At 39.9% G+C, this 22,267-nt stretch overlaps 1 protein-coding gene across 3 annotated transcripts; it reads right to left on the bottom strand.

Moving 5' to 3' along the window:
* Positions 1-278: 278 nt before the first annotated feature.
* Positions 279-19,535, bottom strand: FBXO7 (F-box protein 7). 3 transcript variants are annotated; one of them, XM_016148044.2, is made up of 9 exons: positions 19,246-19,535; positions 15,349-15,643; positions 11,127-11,354; positions 9,648-9,789; positions 7,468-7,551; positions 4,847-4,942; positions 2,899-3,075; positions 1,902-1,939; positions 279-945 (listed from the first exon to the last, which is right to left on the bottom strand). In XM_016148044.2, exons 1-9 carry the CDS (start codon positions 19,365-19,367, stop codon positions 556-558), a joined length of 1,572 nt encoding a protein of 523 aa, XP_016003530.1. In that variant the 5' UTR covers positions 19,368-19,535; the 3' UTR covers positions 279-555. The 3 variants fall into 3 exon arrangements, with proteins under 3 accessions (XP_016003530.1, XP_016003531.1, XP_016003532.1); XM_016148045.2 differs by lacking the exon at positions 19,246-19,535 and adding an exon at positions 19,013-19,128 and having other exon boundaries at positions 15,349-15,491; XM_016148046.2 differs by lacking the exon at positions 1,902-1,939 and having other exon boundaries at positions 637-945; positions 19,246-19,533.
* Positions 19,536-22,267: the final 2,732 nt, after the last annotated feature.

Here is a 22,267-nt window from a genome sequence, read left to right as displayed (position 1 = left end):
AGGGAGAGGGAGGGGGTGGCCCGAGCTGGTGGGTGCAAAGCACACACCCCACCCACGTCCAGTTCAACTGAACGAGCTCTTTCACTCATTTTATAAATCAGGCTTCTGCAAACTGTTTCACTTGAAGAATGGGTGCCATTAAAAAATAAAAATTATTCCCTACAACAATCGGATGAGACTGAATAGGTTCTCTGATCATTCTGAAATGTCCAAGTAATGTAAAGCTGTTCTGAATATTTATTCTATAGCTTTCTGTAATAAAAGTCAAGACTGCCATGTAATTTACACTTAATTTTTTTTAATCTGGTGCAGAACATTATCAGTGAACAACCTTCATCTAGAGAATTCAGCGGGGGGAAGTCAGTAGCCAACCTTATCATGTAGGACCCTTTGGGTCATACCAACCCCTGGAGCTTTAAATCTCTACTGAAAGGCTTCCGTGAGCACATTTTCACCACCACAATCAGAGAACACTGGAGATGAGCACCCCAAGATGACATCTGTAGTTTTAAAAAACAAAAGCAAATAAGCTCCGGAAGTGAGATCACAAATCAATCACATGAATGGTAGGCGGCTGTCAGTTGGCCGACCCCTACTGGGCCTTAAGGGAAATCTGTCATTTGGGCCACCTCGCCCTGGCAGGATGGGGTTAGGTCCTGGAAGTGGAACGATTGGATCAAAACGTGGTCTGAGTGGAGGGAACTGACCGGGTGCCTCCCCAGGCCCAGGAAAGAGTGAATTGATTGGGTCTCCAACATAGGGAAGTGTTAGTCTTTCATCATATTCACCACCGATAATTCCTGGAGGAAGGAGGGAGCTGGGAGGGAAGGGCCTGGGGTGCAAGGGGTTGGGATAGAATGGAATGGGGTGGGGTGACGATGGCAGGAACATCACATGCCGCCCTTTCTGAGCTTCTTTTCTTTGTTTGTGCCTCTTCCTGTACAGCTATAAAAACAAACAAACAAACAAACATGAACAAGATCTGGTAAGTGACTCGGATGTCACCCCAAAGTTCTGATTCGCTTTCATTGTAGAGATCTACACGTCTCTCACCCCCGCCCCCACCCCATCAAGGCAGACAGACCAGTGCACAGAAGCGAACGTGCCCCAGTTTATTTGTGCCTGACTGAGGCAGCTCCTCTGAGTACAATACCAAACCAAGTCTACCCTTTCACTACACTGCGACCGAGCAGTCACGCCGACTGGGAGTAACAACAAACCCAAAGGAGGGACGACTGAGCAACTGCAACCCAGAGCGCTCAAGCTGCGGTGCGACTTTCAGTTGGCCGTCTTTAAAAGGCGAAAACTGAAACATTCGTTGAAAACATTATGCCACCACGTGTGAAGTACTGAGGGTGGGGGCAGCACTTAAATTCATTTTCTCACTTCAATTATGTTCCAGTGGATCTCAATTTAAACAAAAAATAATGCCTATTATAGAGGATAGAACATGTTTCGTACATATTTGAAGAGCATCATTAAATTTCACTCTCTAGTCCTATTCCTACCCATGTCTTTTATAGCAGGCATCTGCAAGTAAAATACATCATTTATTCTTTTCATAATGTACTATTCTAACTAGCTGAACAGCTGAAGACTCCTCCGGCACAAAAACAACACTTAAAAAATTGTGGCAACAGAAGAAGAAGGAAGAATGTTTTATATTAAGGTGAAAAACAATCATTGTGTTAAGATTTTTTTTCCTGTGTAATTACAAGAAAATAAGGACTGACTCTAAGGTAAAAGTTGAAAACATTTTCACTTACTGAAAATTAGCAATAAATTTAATGAAAACAGACTTCTATCACATCATAATAAAAGGGAAAATATGCCCATAATGTATAATTTCACTAGTTATTTCTGTGCTATGAACATTAGCCTTGATATTTAAGAACACCTACTTCTTTCCAATCTGTGTCTCGAACTCTGACAGAACCATCTATGAAGGAAAAACAAAAAATAAGGATTTAAAAATGCTTCATTCACCCAGCATTAAAGAGCAGGTTTGCTTTTGTCCTAAGGAAACTGAAGCTTCTTCATCGAGTACAAAAGGAACATGAATCCTCTGTTTAACACACACTATCATTTGTACTTGAACCTAACTCAGACCCCTCTCGACGGCAGAGGGCAGACATCAGTGTTCTGTGCCAAGTGGTAATGCAATGCAGCAGCTCTCTCAGGGATAGGCAGGGCCACAGGGCTGCTCTCTCCTTGTACTAACTGTCCCATGCTCTAGCTTCTCCCTCTAATTTCATCTAGGTGTGTCAGTTGTTTCTAACCCCAAGTCTCACGTTATACTAAGCTGGGTGGCACCCTTTGAATGTCATTACTGGAGGTCAAGCTGACTTGACCACTGTCATCACTGCTGCCACCATGACCATGTCACCCTAAACGCGACCATACAAAAAATACAGCTTCCATGGGCCTTAAGGGAAATCTGTCATTTGGACCACCTCGCCCTGGCAGGATGGGGTTAGGTCCTGGAAGTGACAGATTTCCCTTAAGGCTTCCCTAGCAACATGCTGCAGGGGAGGACTCTCTCAACGAAACGTGTACACTGGTCACAACCATGGAAGTAGTTAGAAATGTAGTGATTTCTAAGTCAGGCACTGAGGATGGTCTACAGAGAGAAGAAACCTGCCTCACTTCCATCCTTCTATCCTGGAAGTTTACTCTGTCAGGGGGCTGTGTGTTGCAGAGAACTCAAAAATGAACAAGGAGCATCTTTGGCACATGGCAAAGGTTTATGAAGCTTAGAATCTCTTTATAACAAGGCTACCGGTTAGGATTATTTGCAACTCTTTAAAAAAAGCCACAATACTAAAAGCTTTTGGCAAGCTGAGTAATTAAGACCTCAATAAGAAAGCCCCTTTCTTATCAACATATCAAGAAAATCACCTCGAAAATCCCGCAGATACAAACACCTCCACAGCAGCTGGTCATTTGATGCAATAAAGAGGTCGTGACAAACTGCAGACAAAGACAGGACGGAACGAACATCCAAAAGCCGGAAGATCCGTAGTTTCAGCTCCAGTGGAAGGACTACCAACCCAAACACATCTGGTAGGTTCAGAGCTAAAAGGAAAACAAAGAGAGGTAGCACTGAGTAAAGAACATCGGCTTTCCACCAGATGAAAAGTTTCCAACATGTTCTTTTCTAGAGAGGTAACAAATCAGATGGCAGTCTCGATTACCCAAGCATACATCATTCACAACAAACTCTACCCCAGGTCAGCTGTATTACCACCACTAACTCTAAGCCCCTCACTCTAAGTTTTAGTAGAGAGACAAATACTTTTTAATACAAACCAAATAAATAACTGAGAATTTCTAATACTAGCCAATGGCTTCTTTGGTTTCAAGCAATATTCAGTGCAATAAAAATTATTCTACTCGTCTACAGAAAATGGATAATTCATAGCTTTTATAACTGACTCATAATACTGCCGCTTATCAGCTGTGCCTTTGGACAAGTTATTTAAACTTTTAACTCAATTTCCTTATCTGGAAAATGAATTAATAATATTACCTACCTCAGAGTTGAAAATTAAATGTATTAATACATAGAGAGCTGAGAACAATGTTTGACACACAATACTTACTCAGTGTTAGCAATTACTATTAAGCAGGCTAAAAAAAGGGAGGTAGATAAATTCAGAAGCAATACCAAGAAAAGAATAGTAACAGATTCCAAAGTCAAGTAAATATTCTTTATTAGCTCCACTGAATATATGTGATACTATTCTCCACTAGCAAAGATAATCAAAATCTAATAATGATTTTAGAATTCATATTGTTCTCTTCCCTCACTACCAACTAACGAAGACTACAGTAATAACAGCCTGGGCGCCATGCAACTTAAGACCTAGACTGTTATCCCTCTACACACGGACAGCAAATAAAAGCCACATATCCATGTGTGTAAGTCTGAAAGTACTTACCAGCTAAAGGATGGTGGTAGATTATGATTCTCCATCATTTTTTACCATATAATTATACTTCTCCGCCCCACCACCACCAGGCTTGGCCCATTTTGACTTGTTTTGTCCAATGAAATGTGAATGAAAGTGGCACGTCATTTCTGAGCAAAAGCTTTAAGAACCAACGCATGGTTGGGCCACTGGCCCTCTGGTCCCTCACCAACAGAAAGACATGTCCTAGATTTAAAAAACCCCTTCGGCCAAAGCTAATCCACACACAACATGTACATGAGTGAGAAATAAATGCTCGCTTTAAGCAACTGTGATTTTTAAGTATTTTTACTACAATACAAAAAAGAGAAATCTGACTAACATAAAGATCTTGAATGAATAATAAACCTCAATGAATTAGTTTCATTATCTATAAAATGAGAATAAAATCCACTTCAAAGTTATTAGCATTAAATAAGATTGCATGTGAAAACATCCAAAGTACCTAGAAAACTATTTTTCAAAAAAAATAGTTTTTTTTAAGAAAAAGGCCAAATTTACAAACTATCCATCATTTACTTATGTATTTACTAAACACGTACTATGGGCCAGACCTTGTGCTAGGCCAGAGAATACAAAAGTGAATAAAAAATATTCCCTGCTTTCAAGGTATTCATAACCTTAACTGGAGAGAAATCATTATCAACAAATATTATGATACACTGAAAAAGGCGTTACAATAAAGATACGTATAAAATGCTGTGTAAAAACAAAGAGGAAGTGAATAATATTTAAGGAATTAACATTTAAGCTTAAGGAGCAGAATTTCACTAAGAAAAAAGAGAGAGAGAGCCATATGTCAGAGTCACAAGCACAGTACATAAATTTATAATTCTTTCTAGCTATATGACCTTTGATAATTTATCATCTCTCACCTTGCCGGGTAAAAGCCAGAAGAGGATACACCAGCTGGTCTTTGAAGAGGCGAGAGAGCTTCTGAAGATCTTTGTATATCTTGGCTACATTTTCCGCTAGAATATTTTTAAAATGCAAAATCAAAACACAAAATCAAGTGGAGAAATTTGAAATGGTGTCCTCTACTTCTGCCAAACCAAATCAAAGCGGTAAATTTTCACAGATAATTCCTACATAGACACGAACCAAAGTCTCTAGTAGAAGAGGTATAGTGTGACTCAGAACTATATCTTAAACATAAAGCTAAAAATCCCATAGCAAATTAATACAGCTGTCCCTAACGTATATAGCTCCTAGGTTACAATTACAGGAGAAAACACTGTGGTATGAGATTCGCACACACAACTAAGTTTACTGAGCATCTACACATCTGGTCTGGGCACCAGGGCACAGTGGAGAACTGCTCTTATGGAGCTTAGATCCTATTAGAATAGTGTTTATCACACAATGACTATGTAACAGCAACTGTGCCAAGCATTTTTCAAGCTTCCTTCAGAATCAGTTCTCTCTTCACGATCAATACTATTATTCCTACTTTGAAAACAGAAAAGGTTTAAAGAGCCCATCCAAGGCCTGATAGTGACAGAGCTGGGTACAAATCTAAGTCTGACTCCAAAGCACTCATGTTAGCCACTACATTGCTGATCAAAGTGTGTGGTTCATGGTTCACAACTGACATCACCTGAAAAATGTTTAGAAATACTGAATCTCAGGACTAACCACAGGCCTACTCAACCAGAACCTGCATTTTAATAAGATCCCCAGGGGAGTCACATGTACATTACAGCATGGGAAGCACTGTCAAATTGTACCTGAAGTGGGAACTTCAGTTTTACTATGTTTTTACCAAGTGTATAACCTTGAACCCTCTGATCGCACCTGTTTGCTCATCTGTTTAAAGCAGACATCACCACTGCACCAAAAAGTGGTTTAAATTTAAAGTGCCTTATATCCATAGACAGTTTATGCTCACTCTCTCCCCATTCTGCATCTATGCATTTCACTATAACAAAACTCATTACAACTTGATTAATAATAAATAAGATGTGCAGCTAAATTCTAAATCTTTGTTGCATGAACTACAATCTTGAGTTGAAATCAGATTTCGAGATACTTAAAAATCAATTTGGTTAATGGCCTTTATCAGTCGAGGTCAGGCATTCTCAACAGCGGCAATATTACCCCCAACAGGGCAAAATTGGTTCTTGGAGGGCAGAAAGAAAAGAAATCCTAGTTATTACATTGTCTTGTGCCCCTCCAAAGGGCCAGAGTATACAATTAAGAATAGAGTATACAGATAGTATTAAATTTTCATATGGAGTATGATTAGGGAGGAAAAATGTGTACGAAGGCTCGTTAGGAGGATTGATAATGAAAAAAGGTTAAGAAACACCAGTCTAGTATGACATTAAGTGTTCAGAGACCATCATAAACATGTACAGTTGCTCCTTGAACAACACAAATTTGAACTGCACATGTCCACTTATATGTAGATTTTTGTCAACAAATACACAATTGGCTCTCTGTACCCTTGGAATTCGACCAAAAGCAGATCCAAAATACTATTTTTGATCTGCAGGTGGGAATCTGTGAATGTGAGAGCCGACTGCACACATTGTTCTACATGATTTTATAAAAGGGACTTGAGCATCAGTGGATTTTGGTAACCATAGGGGGTCCTGGAACCAATCCCCTGGATACTGAGGAACAACTGTAGTTAAGTTTGGGGGGAGTCAAACGTAGGCATGGTTTTTTGACTGTGTCGGGGGGGTGTGCCCCAATCCCTCTGTTGTTCAAGGGTCAGCTACATCCTGATGTCTCCTTTTCCTTTGTTTTATTTCATGTCAGTCTCTCAAGGTTTGATCTCCCCTGGGAACTAACAAGTCTCCAGGTCTTCAAAGCAAAGATCTAAATCTAGATCTAGGTGGTGCTCCCTTAAAAGACACTGCTTTAAATGTCATCTCCCCATTAGACCACACCATTCTCCATCTGGATTTTAAAACTCTCTGAAGTTTACTATGAAGATGAAATGCAATAACATCCGTGAAAGTACAAAACACAAGCACTTAAAGATGTCAGTTCCCTCTCCACCTCAGCTCTTCTCCTTTGACCGTCTCTCACCCTCTGGGTTTAACTGAAAAAAATAAAAAGGAAAACTTGTCTTCTTTATTTCTACTAATATAAGAAAAACCATGCCTAGAATGTAAGCTCTTGGTATACTTCCAACATGCATCAAATAGCAACCAAATTTATGTAGGTTTAAGCAAACATTCAATAATGAAGCTATACTGTAAGCCTTCCACAAACCACAGAAGCTCTCCGTATTGCTTAAATACAATGCTAGAAAAATCGACAAAGATTCTGAAATTATGATACATCAATACTGTACAATGAATTGCATACCAGTGCCATTACATAATGGCAATATAAATATAATCCAGCATTTTAAGACCCTAAGAAAAAAAGAAACAAACTCTGCAACATTTTCTTGAATTTGCTTTAAATTCATTCAGAAATGTGATTCAGTTCTTAAAAAGTGAAACTCTCGGAGCGTCATCCCAACTGTTAAATGTGTTATTACCTGGTTCCTCTTTGCAAATAAAAGATTCTGGCAGGAGCTGCAATCTTTTCACACTTCTAATCTCATTGTTGATTTTTAGTGTAGCTGTTAAATAAGCAAAGGAAAGATGATGAAATTTTTTGTCACTTCAACTGCCTTCATTTTTCAGTATGAGATTGCATTTCCTTGCCCCCAATACATGAAAGACACATTATACCAAACAAACTGCTCTATGTGTATTTCCTTCCCTCACAGCAAAGTATAAATCTGCTGTTGAATGAATTTAAAACCACTTTAAAAACATCAACTTTAAAAACTATACTAAGCACTATGACATAAAATCCACTAAGTATCACCAAGAGCAGCTTCTTAGGAATTAAAAGATATGCAACAATGAAACAGTTAAACACAATAAAATCATTATTTTTAATGATGTCGCGAAAAAATCCATTTATTTTTCATTTAACCCTTGGCAATGAGTGTCTTCCCTTGTTTATTAAACAAATCCTCCTAGTTTTCACAGCATCATTTCTCTGTAGATCCAAAAGACTAATATTCTTGACATCACCAGAGTTCAATTTCAATCATGTACACAAAGGCACACTTCATCTCATTCCATGAAAGAACCAGTGATGTGTTTACTGCACATGTGCAGTGAGCAGGATGTCTTCGATGAAGGCAAGATTTAATGACACACTGCCCCTTTTCAAAGAATCAAGCTGGGAATGGCTGTCTGCCAAAAGTCTGCAAGTAGCTGATTTGCCAAGAACAGTAAAGGAAAAAATATCAGAAACCAAAAACTCACAGGACATTTAGCACCTATTCTCTTTGTAACCTAAAACTAGTAACAGAGGTTATTATACACGTTGTAAAAGAGCTTTTATAAGAAACTGAGGCAAAAATTACAACTTTGCATTTACTTTTTGGTAACATCGACCTAGCGAGTTATGATGTGGCGTAGCAAAATGGTCAGATGAAAGCAGCACCTGTTGGTGCTCTGTGTATAAGAATGCCCAGCTAAAGCTCCATTCGCTGTCATTGCTAGGTCCTTGTGCCATCTTGTCACATCTTGACAAATGTGAATACCACCAAAGGTGTGAAAGCAGAAATTTTGAGACTTTAACATTTCAGGGAATCGAGTGATTAGAAGGAAATAGTAGAAATTACATAATAAGGGACCTAGAACTATCTTTCATTTCGAAGATCAAGACAGTGTTTAAGTCAGTGGCTTTCAAAATAAATTTCAGCAGAAAAAATATTTTTCAAACAAAATCTTACTAGGAACTTCAATAAATGAAACACACAAACATGTTGCTGCTCGAGGTTTAAGTGGAGACAGAGCCTCCTTGCTTCCATCTTGGCAGAAACTAGTAGCTGCAGAACACAAACTAAAGCACAACCAAGTGTCTGCCTTTGCTATGCAAAAGATGAGCTGAACTGCAAAATGAAAAATACCGTACTATCTAACTAAAAGGACCAACCTCAAAAATCAAAATGGAACAAAAATGAAAGATTCTAGTCACTCAAATGGAACTCCGAAATGGGTGATCATGAAACTGTTTCATAGACCACTGGTATGGACCTGTAGGCGGCATCTGAGCTAAAATGAAATACAAAAATGGGATGTATTGCTATCCCACTGAAATTTCTTAATATGAAAGAACTAGAAAAACAAACTATTCCGAGTGACTTTTGTGGGGGTGGGAAGATAAAACACACACTAAGGTCTCAGGACCCTTAGCCGTGCCTCTATGCACTTTTACATTGTTCAGAGGTGCCAAACTGAATAGAAAGTGACCCAGCTCAAGCTCACCTCTCACCATCTCTCAGTTCGAGACCTTGGTTAAAAAAATAAAAAAAGCCATCCACAGGCATAAAGAAAGAAAAAATATTCTTCAGAGAGTTCATATGTAATAGACTCATCTCACTCCTATTATCACAATTCCTCTGGAACAAAAATATTACAAGGTTAAGACAGTGAAAGAGTAATGCTGCCCCAAGAGTACAGGCTGCTGGCCTCAATGTCAACCCCATGTTCTAACCTTTCAGACTCATGTTGTCAGTGGTCTAGGAATTAAACAAAGTTGAGAAAGACTCATAACTATTTCACGATAGCCAGTCAATGAAGTGGCTATAAAACAGTTGGAGAGAAACAGGTAAGTGTTCATAAACTAACAGCCAAAACTATGCTATCCAATTACCATTTATGACAATTAGGTTTCCCAAAGGCACACAGGTGAGAGCAGCAGAGCCACCCTCGCAGAGAGGATGCGTGTACTGTAGCTTATACACGCCACCTGACTTCCAGTTCTCTGGCATAGACATAGCTTTGGCTTCAGTCCCCTGGGGAATGAAATGAAAGGGAAACAAATAATAAAGGTATTATTCTCAAAAAGATTAAAATCCAGGAAGACCCTAACTTGTCTAGAAATAAGCATTCGTACAGACCCCTTAATAAAATCTATCAAATCATTAATATTACTATTAATAAAATTAATAGTAAACTAATAGTAATAAAATTAATATTACTATTACTAAAATTTTGATAGGAAAAAATGTTACATTATGCTCCATTTTGTTTAAATAAATAAAATAACATCACATAGGGACCGATTTCTCTTCAAATACTCACTTCTCTGCCGAGCAAAACCCTACCATTACTCAAGTTCCCAGCTCAACTATTACTTTCTTTGTGAAGTCTTTTTCAAAAAAAATTCTGTTTGTCATTCCCTCTTTTATCATCTAACATTCTGTTCATATTTCTATCGTTACATACTTCTATTACATTATTTATCATAATACACTATAATTTTTTTATTTGTTTCCCTCCCACACTGATGGACTCCCTGAGGAAGAGGACTGTCTTTATATCCTAATTCCTGGCTCAGTACATGGCATGCTGCAGGTGTTCGATCATCACTGATTGTATTACTCATAACGTGGTCCACAGTGGCACCGCTGTTGTGTGGGAGTATGCAGAATCTCAGGCTCCACCCTAAATTTATTAAATTAAAATCTGCATTTTAATAAAATTCCCATTCTTGTGCACATTAAAGTTTGAGAAACTCAACTCTAAATGTTCTCTGTGAATCTCTGGCAATCTATATATATATAAGAGTCTCCTAGAATTTAACCAAAATAGTATAATTGTCTCTCTCCCACTCTTGGGCTATAAGCCATCTAAGAGCAGAGGCAAAGCGTTGCACCTGACATTGGTAGATACTCATCAAATGGATAACGAATGAATGAAGGTAAGCAACTACAGCAGAACAACAATGTCCACCTTCCTAACCGAATCTTATTTACTGGCAATTCATAGAGCCGTTAACATAAAAAAAGAACCCAGCGGGCCATCTGTCTAGTCATGCCCAATCCACGCCCACTGACCATATTTTATCTACATATTATCATATGTAATCTTTTTGTTTTCTTTTTAAACCAGAGCTGCCACTACTTCTATAATATTAACTAAAAACTGACAAAACAAATGAAGGGGGAAAAAAAGGAAAAGAAGGAAGAAAGCACTTACTGACTGCCTACTGTATGCCCATCACTATGTTCTGTACTTCACATTTAACAGGGAAGTCTAAAATATACAACACCCTAGTGATATTTGAGACATCTCCTTTTCCAACGGGAAAGTTAAACCCTAACAAGATGTCTTCTGCTTATAGTCTTACCTGAGGTATGTAGCCCGACTCCAACATGAGAAGATGTAGCGATACTATCAAGGCATCGTTGGAATTAGAACAGTCGGCTGACTGATACAGGGTCTCTAACGAATGGGGCACCTGCCCTTCCACCGATTCACTGCAGAGCATTGGTTCTGAGGGACAGAAATCTGTGCCTCCTTCCACATCCACAACATCTTGAATTGACTCAGCTTCAAAATTCTGACTAGGCCCTGACTGAAAAGGATAACGAAAACAATGAATTCATTAAATAGACTTTTACACAGTATATTTTGTATCCTAAAGTGAACTGAGATTAGTGCTCAAAGCCAAAGCACATTATTGGGTTCAGAAATGAGACACATTAAAGTGAGCCCTCCTACGTAAATGAGATTGCAATCTCCTCTTCCATCCTGAATTCCTTATCTCCGTTAATTCTGACCGATATACCAAAAACCTGAAAATCATCCTAGACTTCTCCCTCTACCTTACTAAACTCCAGCCCTAATCTGATCATATTTCAAAGTTCCACTGGCTCTATTTCCTAAACATCTCTAAAATCTGTCCCCTTTCTACTCGCACGGTACTTCAGATTCATTTATCTCCTGACTTCCAGCAACAGCCTCCCCAAGTATCCCTGACTCCACTTTCAGGTTCTTCTAATACACCCCATCCACTGCTGCCAGAGTTTCTGGACCATCAAGAATCCAATTACATCCTATGTCCCAGCTTAAAACTGGCCAGTATTTCCGTGGTGCAGACAGAATTTCCCTAAACTGTGCCTTGGAATGCAAGCCTAGATGTTCTTAGGAAAAAATCAGGTCTACGAGGAAATAAATTTGGAAAATTCTACATGCTACAGCCACCTAACCTTACCCTCCATATTCACAAAATACATTTTGGCATTATAAAGCTGAGAAGTCCAATAATAATACTAAGTGTGCGTAACATTTAACCAGGAAACACTATTCTCCATCAACACTCAACATCCCTGAAACACTACAATCTCATGAAACAAGTTTTTCATAGAGGACACGCTAAGAAATGCCGGCCCATAATAAAGTCCAAACTCCTTAGCGTACAAGGCCTTCATCACCTGACCCAACTCTGTACCGCATCCACCTTCTACCGGTCCCTTCCTCCCCACTCTAGTGTACCCACCTCTTCCACAGAGGTAACACGAGACTACCACTCTGCCTTTATCACCGCACTTCATAACACTGTATTGCAATTTCCTAATTAGACGTCTATATCCTACCATGACCACAGCTTAGGAAGGAACAGACTCCGTGTCACCCAGTTATATAACCCTAGTACAGTACCCAGCACATAGTAGGTACTCGATAAATATTTGTTGAACAAATGCTAAAGGATATCTTAAAATTTCATGTTTTGCTTTCCGAGTTTTCTCATTTGTACCATATAAAAATGCTATAAAATAGGAAAAACAAATGATGTCATCTTTTTATACGTGCTGTGACTCAGATTAAATAATAATCAAGGTTACCAGCTCATAAAAATCTGAAATGAACCAAAATCACCGGACTCACAGGTTAGGGCTTTTAGACATAATACACTGCTTCAATAAGACTAAATTACCTATATTAATTTTGCTCAGAAAGTTTGTTTCCTAGGCATGTGCTCAACTCTTAATGCAAAGCACATGTTTCTTTTTTAAGGTCATATTTCCATTAAAGAAGGGGCAGAGGAAATTAAAATTACATCGTCTGAGTCGAAGGGTGGAAGAGACTGTAAGGGAGCATGAGGCTGTTCTGCCAAAATCTCTGAGGCCTGATGCCTTATGGAAAAGATCCAAATTCACTTGTTAAAACCTAGAGACCAATAACAATTCACACCACCTAAAAAGGAGGGTCCCTCATATTCTGAATAGAACCTACTTCTTAAAACCACTTAACACCTAACTAAATTATAAAGTATACAGGCTCTGTGCTTCTTACCTCTTGATTGTGACAGTTGTGTGGAAGAGAATACACATGGAAAAAATATAAAAGGTTGCCCTAAACCGATAATGACATTGGAGGAAGATATCAGAATCCCCTGGTGAGCTTATCAAACATACTCCCACTCCATGAGAACTGACATTCTCTGAGCCATTCTGATATGAATGTTTATCTTATTCTTCACAAGTGTGGAAATGAAAAAAAAAAAAATGTTCAGCACCACATCTCTGAATGGATCCTTTGTCATATGTCATTTACAAACGACTGAAACAAATGACTAAGATGCAGTGTGGAGCTAAAGTTAGGGTCTGATGCCGCGTTATCTGTTTTGCATTAAAGATCCAACACACACTAAATGAATTCTCAAATACAATGAAATTAAAAAATTTACACTTAACTACAAGAGTAAAATTTTCCTATTATCTCAAGTTTTACCTATCTAATTGCCTTTCCTAATGCTCCAGTCTACATTTAATTAGCAGATCCTACTGTTTCAAGTACTTAAAGCATCATTTATGAGATTTCAAGCTAAGTTTCCTTACTAAGATTTTACAGTCACCCTATACAAGTCTTAGAATACAAAATAACATGTTTTTACAACTTAAATTGCTAACTTGAGGCAATATTAATGTCTCGAAATTTTCCAAAAGGAAACTAGTAAAGTAAATATCACACGTACTATGAAAAGTTCCATTTATTGGACAATTTTAATAGTACACAGAAGGGAACAGACCCTTCTATCAGAATCTCTGAATCTATCAGCAAAAAAGATTCAGAAATGTAATTTAATATTGTGGCCAAATATTCTTACTCATTCCCTAGATTACCTCTATGAAATAGAAACACAGAAATATATAATAATTTTTTTTAAAAAATCATAATACTTTGAGCTTTATAAAAGCTTTTTTTAACCTGCTTAATCTCTCTGGATACTAGTACTAACAATCTGGACATAGAGGATTTTCATAATTTACCAACCTGTTAAAAAGTATTTTCTTAATATCTATGTTTAATGACACATTAGGCAAAATGAATACTTACGTTTAAAGCCCACAAAAAAATTTTGAAGTTATAAGTATAAACACACAAAACAATTAACAAGATAGCATAAATACTCGTATTAATAAATTAAGTAATAAAAGTGGTCACTTGTGCCATATAAGAAATCAAAAGGCAGGACAATAAATGAGGTGTTTACAAGGCAATAAAGATAATAAAGAGAAATTAAAGAAAATTACTGGGCTGTGGTTGGCACGGCCTTGGAAGATGGGCAGGGATATAGACAGGAGAGGGAAGAAAGGTTGTGGGTTACCTGTTGGGTGGACAACAAAAGCAAAGGTGTAAGCAGTCACTGGGTAGCGTGTGTGTGTGTGCACATGCAAGCATGTGAATGTGTTCGCTGGTGGAGGGAAAACGATAAGGAATCTGGTCTGACAGAAGATGGTTTACCAGAGGGAAGAACAGAAACTAGCCCTGCAAAGGTTGTTGGGCAACTTCTCAGAAAGCTTAAACACTATGTATAAAAGGACAGGCATTTTCCTCTGTACCATAACAGGGCTGAACTAGAAATACCTGGTCTTTTTTCAATTCAAAAATTTGAGCATAGGTGTAACTATGACACAGAGTAACTAAAGAGCAAGGGGACAGCGTAACCAAAAACATGCGGGAAGAGAATGAACCGCGAAAGGAGACTGAAGAACAGACACTGAAAGCCTGGAATGGAAAGGAAAAACTGTCAGGCTTGTTGAGGAACCGGGTATACGGGGTCAAAAATCACTCCAAGGTTTCAAGCGCAGAAAAACAGTAGTACTATTGACAGGCAAAGAGGGTGGCTGATTTGGGAAGAAGAAAACATCAGTGCACATATTTTCAAACCTGTGTTGGAAAATACAATCTGAGGTAATAATTTTTCAAATCCAAGTATAAATTTACTGCAAATCATTTAGAAATAAGAGGACTAGACATAGCCTTAATGAGCAGAGTAGACCAGAGGGGTATAGCTGGGAAAGTAAGCTTAAAGGCAACAATAGAAGCCAAGGGATAATTTATCTGAAGGAGGGTTTGAACAAAATAAATAGTTAAAACTGGGTCATTCAGAATGCCAGCCTAATATCGATCCAGGAATTTTTCAGTTAAAAAAAAAATCTTTTTTCTACAAGAATATAATCTGCAATCTACTGATGATAATTACCCTGACTGGTACAGAATTCAATCGAGGTGTTCAGTGTGAGTTAACCACTACCCATACTTATCTTGATATTAATACCCACCATACTGTCATCATTCCAGACATCAGATTGGGCTGCCTCTCCTTGGAATGAATCACTCTGCTGTTCTTCCTGTGTGCTGGACTGAACGGAGCTGGCGGCCAAAGAGGGTTGGTCATTATTCTGGAGTGAGGAATGATCTGAATCTGTGGATGAAGGTAAGTTAGGTGCTGGAATGGCATCTTCAAGAATCAAACATATCAAGTCCCCAGAAACAATCCCATATGAAGCCAAGGTCTCTTCATCTCCAGTGAGGGCATCCTTGTTGTTCAATGTAATTGCAAACCGGGTATCAGAACTGCCAAGAAAGACGGATAAGGATGGTAAGAGCTACCTATTACCATTATCCTCAACAATACATTTGGAACATATAAGGTATACGGTATGACCCTAGAAGAACTAAGTAATGAAAACAAAACAAAAATACTAAGGAAGCCAAAGTTTTGGAAAAACTATCAAAATTATTTGTTCTTATCATCAAATGCATAAATTATAGATTTCTAATAGCTAAAATTCTAGGCTGGGGATAGGATATAGTAATTCTCTATCATTAGTCCGTATTTTCCTCAATCTTAAGACACATACTTTTTTATGTTTTGACATCTTTGCAATACAGATGCTTATTAAAATCAATGACACATCACAGCTTATTTGACAGCATTTTTTCCTTTAGTGTTACATATAACAACGTGCCTTAAGAGTGACAGCAACTGAAATTCAATGAAATATAGTCTTTTTAAAATACAAATTACATCACATCATTTCTCTACTGGAAAATCCTTCAATAGCTTCTGTGTGAACTTGGAATAGAATCCTTAACATGGCCTCCAAAGTCCCACATTTGACCCTGACCCACTTCTACCTCATCCACCTTATACCATCCATCCTCTCACTGGCTGCCCTCTCTAGTCACATGAGCTTTCTGTCTTCAAAATAGATCAACTTCACTGCAGCCTTTGGGCCTCTGCATTTACTCTTCCAGATCTTCAAGTGACTCTTTCTCATCATTCAGGGCTCAACTGAAATGTCACCTCTTCAGAGATGCCTTCCACCCAGCCTCCACCACTCTATCCCATTCTCATGTTTTATTTTTGTTGTAACACTACTATTTAAAAATATATTATCTCCCTTCCCCACCCCCACACGAGAACTTAAGTTTCGTAAGATCAGGTATCTTGTCCGTCTAGTTCAAAACTTGGCAAATAAAAGTATTAAATGTTAACTCTAAATGAAAAATAAAATTTTTAAAAAAATTTGCTTTAACCCTAAAAAAAAAAAAGGAATATATGTACTTTAAAAATCTACTAAATTCCCACTACGAAAAATAAACCAATTATACTACCTCCCAGAAAAAAAAAGTATTTGCAAAAAAAAAAAGAATAAATGCAACCAACATTAGTTGGGAGGATCAAGATGAGACTGAAATCAGGGGTACCTATTCAGTGTCCTTACAGGGCTGTAAGTTTATCTTGGTTCCAAAACACTAGACCCACGTCCTAAATGAATTTTCATAATCACAAAAAGTTAGACAAATAAATGACTAAGTACAAATTCCTCCTGATAAGTACAAGTTCACCCTTCTATGATGTCTTTTATACAGAAGACAGCACAAAGCCAAAAACTCACCAGTAAACAAGCTAAGAACTCAAATTATCCTGAAGCAATAAATTCCCATCCTTTCTGCATCACAGATTACCTGACCTTGAACGAATAACCATCGTTTCACCATAGTGGTGAAGACTAATTAACAAATCATTGTAGAACATTTTATGATGTTTACACTCATCAGTGGTGACTTCATTAACTTTTTGGAAAAGTTAAAGATGAAGTCCATTGAAAATCATTGTTTATTCTTTCTTACAATGCTGCATTTTTCAAATGAGCCTGAAATAACTTTTTTCTTTCACGTGTAAATACATTTTTTTCTTACCAATTTGAGTGTCTTTGGTTGAGAAATTACTGAGATTTTAGAAACTACTCCTGCTTATTGGAAAATAAAAAACTTGCTTGTTTTCCAATGCTTTGATAAATGCTGGGGATCTATCAGCTGCCCAGAAAACCACCACCCCAACTCTGGCAGGAAAAAAAAAAAACCCACCTCAAATGAACTATGTGTTTATGGATCATTTGTCACACACAGCAAAAGACTGTTTTTTAAATATGATGTTTATTCAAATATCTATTTGTAGAAAAGGTAAAAAATTGTCTGCTTAATAAAAATGTTACACTTCCCTCCCCTATAGAAAAAGAAAAAAAGCTATTTCTAAAGTAATATACTGTTTTCCAAGAGAGGCTTTAAAAATTAGTTGTTTTCTGAAATTGTGGGGGGGGGGAGGAACTTTAAAGTTCATCAGGAAACGCCATCCTAGAAACTCCAGGTCTTTTAAAAAAATGTATTTTATGGCAACCCCAGATCCACTTGCTAAGCAAAGGCATTTTAAAAACAATGTCATATAGACACATTTTAAAATTCACCATTTATTATAAAATGAACACACTTTCAGAAGAACGCATTTACTTTCACAAGCTGAAGCTTACACATTCCTTCCAGTTAACCAACCTCCACTGTGAAAACAAACCTGAAAGAGAAACTAACGGGCTCTTGGGTAAACAAAGAGTCATACTGGATTTCATATCCTTTCAAGACTGTCCAGCCTCATTAAAAAATAATAAAATGTAAACACACACAGATGAAAATTCCTTAAAAAGAGAAGTTAATTTTGAAAAACTATGGTGGAGCAAGGACGCCAGCATGCAAAACACTAAGTTTAACACAAGAAATAGTAATAGGTATGCCACTTAACGTAACGTTTAAAAGGAGTTATGTCAGTACCTCATTGATTTTTCTTAATTTGGAAAAAATCAGGCTTAACCTGAAATACGAAAGGGTAGGAAGTTCATAATATGGCTTCATTTTACTGAATTCCTTAAAAATAAAATGAAAGTTTGTAAAAGTCTTATAAGAGGAGCCACTTAACAAACAGAAAGGCTTTCTTTTGAAGAGTTCACCTAAAAAATCCCAACGAACATCTTTTTAAAAATATTTTCTTAACACGAATTCCAAATTCGCTAGCTCAGTATTTGAAAAGGACCACCCCTACTTTTGTCCCTCTACTCCGATCACTGTTCTCGAAAAAAATAACCCTCTGTGGAAACAAAGCAGCCTCATCTGCGGTCCCATAAAACGAATAACAGAATTTGATCCTTTGCTTCTCAACGTCACTGCCCCCAAACTGCAGACTCTCCAGCGCTGTCATCATAAAGCCACACGTCTGCCATTGTTTCAGCAAAAAGTAACATCCCGCCCAGGAAAATAACAGGATTCGAAACGTGCCGACAAGGTGTATTTCGTAAAACTTTGCAGTGGCACATGGACCGTAAACACTCAAAAAAGTCTTAAGACCACTGCGGCCTCACAGCAGCGGTACAAGTTACGGGCGGCCTCGGACGGAGGGCCGATGGCTAACTCCTTCTAGTACTTTCCGAACTTTCTCACGCAAACACCTGTCGGCTGGAGCCGGTGAATTTCAAACCCCTGAGAGCGGGGAGAGATGTAACCCAAGCCAAACCCATCATTTCCGACCTTAACATTTTAACGGACGGGACAACTTTGCGCGCTAGCCTAGTCCTGGGTTCTTTTACTGTGAAAACAGAATCGACGGCTCACCCTGGAGGGGAACGGAGCCCGCGCCACGCTGGGCCATGTCCTCCGCGAGCCGGGACCGCAGCGTCCGCTCACCGCCGGGCCTCGGCGCGTCACAGTGCCGGGGGCGCGCGAACCGCGCCGCGCCGCTCCCCGCCCGCCTCACGTGACGTCCGGGCCCGCGCCCCCCGGCACGCCTCCCCGAGCCCGAGGCGCTCCACGTCCGCCCCGCCGGGCGCCCCGCCGCGGCCGCTCACCTGTACCCCCAGGTGGGCAGCAGGGCCTGGCTCAGGTGGGCACGCAGCTGCCCCAGCGTCGGCTCCGTGTCCGACATCTCCAGCGGCCAGGTCCTCTTCTGAAGCCGCACCCGGAGCTTCATGGCGGCGGCGGCGGCAGGGCCCAAGGGCCGGACCCCGGAGGCGAGACGCTGACAACGGCGCGGGCGGACGCCTCCCGCCTCCAGTGGCGGCGGCCCCGGAGCGACAGCTACCGGAGCTGGAGGGGTGCTGAGATGTAGCGGTGAGAAGGCCCCGCCACGGTGGCTGCGCTGCCGGCCCCTCTCTTGAGGGCGCCCTCTGGAGCCCGCCCCGCGGCTGGCCGCCTGCGCCGAGCCAGGCCGCTCAGGGACTTGCGATCGATGACTCGGCGCGCAACGGCGCCACCTGGGAGCGCGAGGAGCGCACTGCGCAGGCGCCGAGGCAGCCGCCGGGCGGCGGTGTCACCGCGCTTCCTCCGCTTCCGCTGCGCCGGGTGCTCGCAGACGTACCTGGGAGACGTTAACGCTGAAATGGATGCTGCAGACGACGCACCTCACCGCGCCGCCAGGCCAATGTGTGCCTAGTCCTTACTTCTTTGCCTCCGTGGTGCTCAGCTTCAGCGGCACGTGCTCTGAGAAGCCTTGGGTTGAGCCCTGGCTTTGGTAGTTTCTTCCTGTTACAGCAAAATGTAAAACACCTTGTATACTCAGTGATCTATGTCGAAGAGTATATTAGTATTCTGTTGTTGCCTAACAATCACCCCAAAGTTTAACAGCTTAAAACAACAAACATTTATTACCCCATATGGGCCTGACTTGTCTGGGTGATTCCATTTTGGTCTTAGATTACAGTCAAGATATAGGCCAAGGCTGTAGTTATCTGAAAGCTTGAGTTGGCCTGGAGGATCTACCCCCAAATGGTTCACGCATATGACTGCTGGCAGGAGACGTCAGTTTTTCACTGGATGGAGCTGTGCATAAGGCCCCTGGAGTGTCCCCATGACACAGCATCTGGCAAGTGATCCCAGAGAGACCAAGGCAGAAGCCATGTCTTTTATAATCTAGCCTCAGCAGTCACATACCATCACTTCTGTCATATTCTGTTGATCACGAAGCAACCCTTCAATAGTGCGTGAGTACCAGTCAGTTGACAGGGATCATTGGGAGCCATCTGGGAGGCTGGCTACAAAAGAGGGTCTGAAAATAATAATGATGACAGCTGAGATGAGGGTGAGAGTATCCCACATTAGTCCTTGAATGATAGCCATTGTCCACATCGTAAGAGTTGAATAAAGTTTCTCCCAATAGGTGGCAGTACTTGTCCACATCTTGACCTTCATTCATTAAAGAAATAAGTGTTGATCACCTTCTTTGTACTAGGTATTGTCCTAGGAACTCAAAGATTGAAAAGACAAGTTTCTACCAGTACAGAGTTTACAGCTGAGTGAACCTTGTGGTAGTGTAAAAAGTGTCTTGTTTATGAAAGAGATAAGAGAAAATCCTGGGGATTGGGGCACATTGAGGATGGTTGCCATGCCAGTAAGGTTTTTTAGTAGCAAGCAATATGGGATCGAGGAAAGGTGGCAGGACCAGGGTGGCTCATTGTGGCCAGGGTAAAGACAGAGTGTATACATCCTCAAATAAAAAATGGCCTTTGACTAAGCAAATGATTTGGGACACATTCTACAATGTATGGGAAGCCACTGGAGAGTTTTAAGCAGGGGCATCTTTACCAGGGTTCTTGGTTCTGAGCAATAGAAACTGACTCTGGGTGACTTAAGCAAAAAAGGAGTGTATTACAATGATACTGCATAGCTCAGGGAATTCTGGGGAGGGCTGGAGAAGTGGCTCCAGGCTAAGCTTCCAAGAATGAAGGTCAAAACCATGCTGAAGAACTGGCCTGATGAGGAAATTACCATGACTGGGATTGCCACTCCCACCCCACCCTGCACTGGAGGAAACTGCTGTCACTGCTGTCACCACTGGGGAATGGCTGCCACCTTCAAATGCCACACACTTTTGCAGGGTTCTGCACCAACAAAATGCCAGGTTTCAAAAAAAAAAAAAAAAAAAAAACTCGTTTCCTCACCTTGCTCACTTCTAAATAAAAGGTTCATAGGAATACATCTGATTGAGGAAGACCAAGTCCCATGCCTGATTCCTGGCTGCAAAGGAGACTGGAATGGGGGCCCAAACTCCTTTCCTGGGGAGATGGGGCTTAAAATACTGGAATTGACCAAAATATAGGAAGGCTGTTCAAAAGATGGTAGAAAGTCATGAGTCTGACAGGTGTACACTTCAAAGGGCGTGGGTCAGGTCTGAAATCTCAACTCATCACAGGCTGAGTGGGGGATACTTACCGGATCAAGGTTTCTCAGCCTCAGTACTACCATCATTTGAGGTCTCATACATCTTTGTTATGGAGAACTATCCTGTACCTTATAGGATGTTTAGCAGCATCCTTGGTCTCTATTCACAGTAAGATACCTATAGAGCACCCCTCTCCCAGTCGTGTGAACCAAAGATGTCTCCAAATACTGCCAGATATCCCCTAGAAGGCAAAATTGCCTTGAGAACCGCTAGATTAGAGACCAGCTCAATTAGAAGCCTCTTTTGGTAACTGAGAGAAGAAAAGAATAAGAGGAAAGACAGTGGGAATAGAAAGAATGGGATGGACTAGCATGATGTTATAGAAGTAGAAATAACAGAGCTTGAAAAATGACTATATTCGGAGGCTGTATTAGGATATAACTTAAGGTGCTATAACAGAGATCTGAATAGTGACCTAAACAAATGTAATTTATTTCTCTCTGAAATAACATTCTTGGAGAAAGCAGTGCAAGGCTAACATAAGTGGCTGTCTTTGGAGACCATTTACCATAGTCTACCTCTTAATACTATGTAAACCTGGATAAGTTACTATCTATAAAAATGAAAAAGTAACAAACATATCATCAGGTGTGTTGTAAATATTCAGTGAAATAACACCTTTTGTTTTAAGCCACTAAATTTGTGGTAATTTG

The sequence above is a fragment of the Rousettus aegyptiacus genome, unplaced genomic scaffold, assembly GCF_014176215.1.
Source record: "Rousettus aegyptiacus isolate mRouAeg1 unplaced genomic scaffold, mRouAeg1.p scaffold_m13_p_2, whole genome shotgun sequence".
Classification (NCBI taxonomy): Eukaryota; Metazoa; Chordata; class Mammalia; order Chiroptera; family Pteropodidae; genus Rousettus; species Rousettus aegyptiacus.
Note: the sequence above shows the minus strand (reverse complement) of the source record. Positions and strands in the feature narration are given on the sequence as shown.